Here is a 2500-nt window from a genome sequence, read left to right as displayed (position 1 = left end):
CTGATTCATTATGATCTAGTATCTGATTCATTATGATCTGATTCATTATGATCTAGTATCTGATTCATTCTAATCTGGGATCTGATTCATTATGATCTGGGATCTGATTCATTATGATCTGGTATCTGTCCGTATAATCTGATTCATTATGATCTAGTATCTGATTCATTATGATCTGGTATCTGATTCATTATGATCTAGTATCTGATTCATTCTGATCTGGGATCTGTCCATATAATCTGATTCATTATGATCTAGGATCTGATTCATTCTGATCTGATTCATTCTGATCTGATTCATTATGATCTAGGATCTGTTCATATAATCTGATTCATTCTGATCTAGTATCTGATTCATTCTGATCTAGTATCTGATTCATTCTGCTCTAGTATCTGTCAGTATAATCTGATTCATTATGATCTAGTATCTGATTCATTATGATCTGATTCATTCTGATCTAGTATCTGTCCGTATAATCTGATTCATTTTGATCTAGTATCTGATTCATTCTGATCTGAAAGGCCAAACTGATTCTAGAGGCTTTGTGGATTCCCCTGGTCGGTTCATAGGTCAAAAACTGAAAGCCCTGCCAATACCCCCAACCCTCTCTCTCTCTCTCTCTCTCTCTCTCTCTCATCCCTCCTCTCTCTCTCCCTCATCCCTCTTCTCTCTCTCTCTTTCTCTGTTCATCCCTCCTCTCATCCCTCCTCTCTCTCTCTCTCTCTCTCCCTCATCCCTCCTCTCCTCTCTCTCTCCTCTCTCTCTCTGTCTATAGATCCTGACTCAGGAGGACTGGAATGTGGTCCTGTATAACGGCATGGCCTCCACCTCTCCTCTCGCTGCTCTCTACTTTGTAGCTCTGATGACGTTTGGTAACTACGTCCTCTTCAACCTGCTGGTGGCCATCTTGGTGGAGGGCTTCCAGGCGGAGGTAAGAGTTTGACAAGGTTCTACAGGGTTCTCACGGGGGTTCTCACGGGGTTCTATGGGATTCTACAGGGTTCTATGGGGTTCTACGGAGTCCGACCAGTTTCAACAGAGTCCAACATGGTTCTACAGTGTTCAAATGGGTTCTAGAGGGTTCTAGAGTGTTTTGCGGAGTTCATCTGTGTTGTAGAGGGTTCTACGGGGTTCTATCAGGTTTATAGGGTTCTTACAAGGTTCTAGAGGGTTCTACTGGGTTCTATCGGGTTTATAGGGTCCTTACAAGGTTCTAGAGGGTTCTACGGGGTTCTATCGGGTTTATAGGGTTCTTACAAGGTTCTAGAGGGTTCTAGAGTGTTCTAACTCTCCAGTGACCCCCTGTGTTTTGTCACCAACATCCGATAAAGGAGGGTGTTTTGTACAGGGCTTTCAGACCGCGATTCTCTTTCTCTACTGTCTTTCTGTCTGTCAGGGGGATGCCAACCGGGCGGACTCTGACGACGACAAGAGGTCTGATGACGATGGGGAGGAAGAGGAGAAGAAGAAGGCTGGAGAGCTGAAAGACACAGGTGGGGGAAAACAAAGACGTAGAGAGACATGATGAGGAGGAGGAGGAGGAGGAAGAGGAGAAGGTAGTAGAGCTGAAAGACAGGTGGGGGAAACAGAGAGGTAGAGAGTCATGATGATGAGGATGATGGGGAGGAAGAGGAGAAGGTTGGAGAGCTGAAAGACACAGGTGGGGGAAACAGAGACATAGAGAGATGTGATGATGATGATGATGGTGTTGCTCTTCCGTCAGAGCTGAAGATGTATTCTCTGATGATGACGGCCAACGGTCACGCGGAACGCGACACTCTGGCCCCTCCCATAACGATCACGCGCACGGCGGCGACGCCCAGGAGCTCATTGGGCCCCGAGTCCGTCCCGGGAGACGGGCTGGTGTACGGAGATGTGTGTTCAGGGATGGACTGCGGGGGTTCTCGTCGCCGCGGCAGCACTGCTGCTTCCGTAGACACCTCAGCCTACGACCAGCGCTCTCTGGTGAGTCACCTTTAACCTCTGACCTCTGATGTCCTTTTGTGTTTTTTTATTTTTTTTATCTCTCAGTCTGACCAATAAGGTTCTATATGGCATCAAAGTGTTCTGGTCTTAATGATGAGAACATTTCTGACTTAACCTCTCTGGGCTAGGTGGGACGTTTGCGTCCCACCCTACTCAACAGCCAGTGGAATCGCGTGGCGCGAAATACAAATACCTCAAAAATGCTATAACTTCAATTTCTCAAACATATGACTATTTTACACCATTTTAAAGACAAGACTCTCGTTAATCTAACCACATTGTCCGATTTCAAAAAGGCTTTACAGCGAAAGCAAAACATTCGATTATGTCAGGAGAGTACCCTGCCAAAAATATTCACACAGCCATTTTCAAAGCAAGCATATATGTCACAAAAACCCAAACCACAGCTAAATGCAGCACTAACCTTTGATGATCTTCATCAGATGACACTCCTAGGACATTATGTTATACAATACATGCATGTTTTGTTCAATCAAGTTCATATTTATATCAA

General features: G+C 45.1%; 1 protein-coding gene across 1 annotated transcript in view; it reads left to right on the top strand.

Annotated features, from left to right (window-relative positions):
* LOC106593944 (voltage-dependent T-type calcium channel subunit alpha-1H) overlaps positions 1 to 2500 on the top strand; it is an 81128-nt gene that overhangs the window by 16395 nt on the left and 62233 nt on the right. The window contains exons 7-9 of the mRNA XM_045716089.1: positions 776 to 931; positions 1397 to 1493; positions 1724 to 1965. Of these exons, the coding sequence (XP_045572045.1) occupies positions 776 to 931; positions 1397 to 1493; positions 1724 to 1965 (495 nt within the window). The remainder of the gene's footprint in view (positions 1 to 775; positions 932 to 1396; positions 1494 to 1723; positions 1966 to 2500) is intronic.

The sequence above is a fragment of the Salmo salar genome, chromosome ssa03 (genome assembly GCF_905237065.1).
Source record: "Salmo salar chromosome ssa03, Ssal_v3.1, whole genome shotgun sequence".
In the NCBI taxonomy this organism is placed as follows: Eukaryota; Metazoa; Chordata; class Actinopteri; order Salmoniformes; family Salmonidae; genus Salmo; species Salmo salar.
Note: the sequence above shows the minus strand (reverse complement) of the source record. Positions and strands in the feature narration are given on the sequence as shown.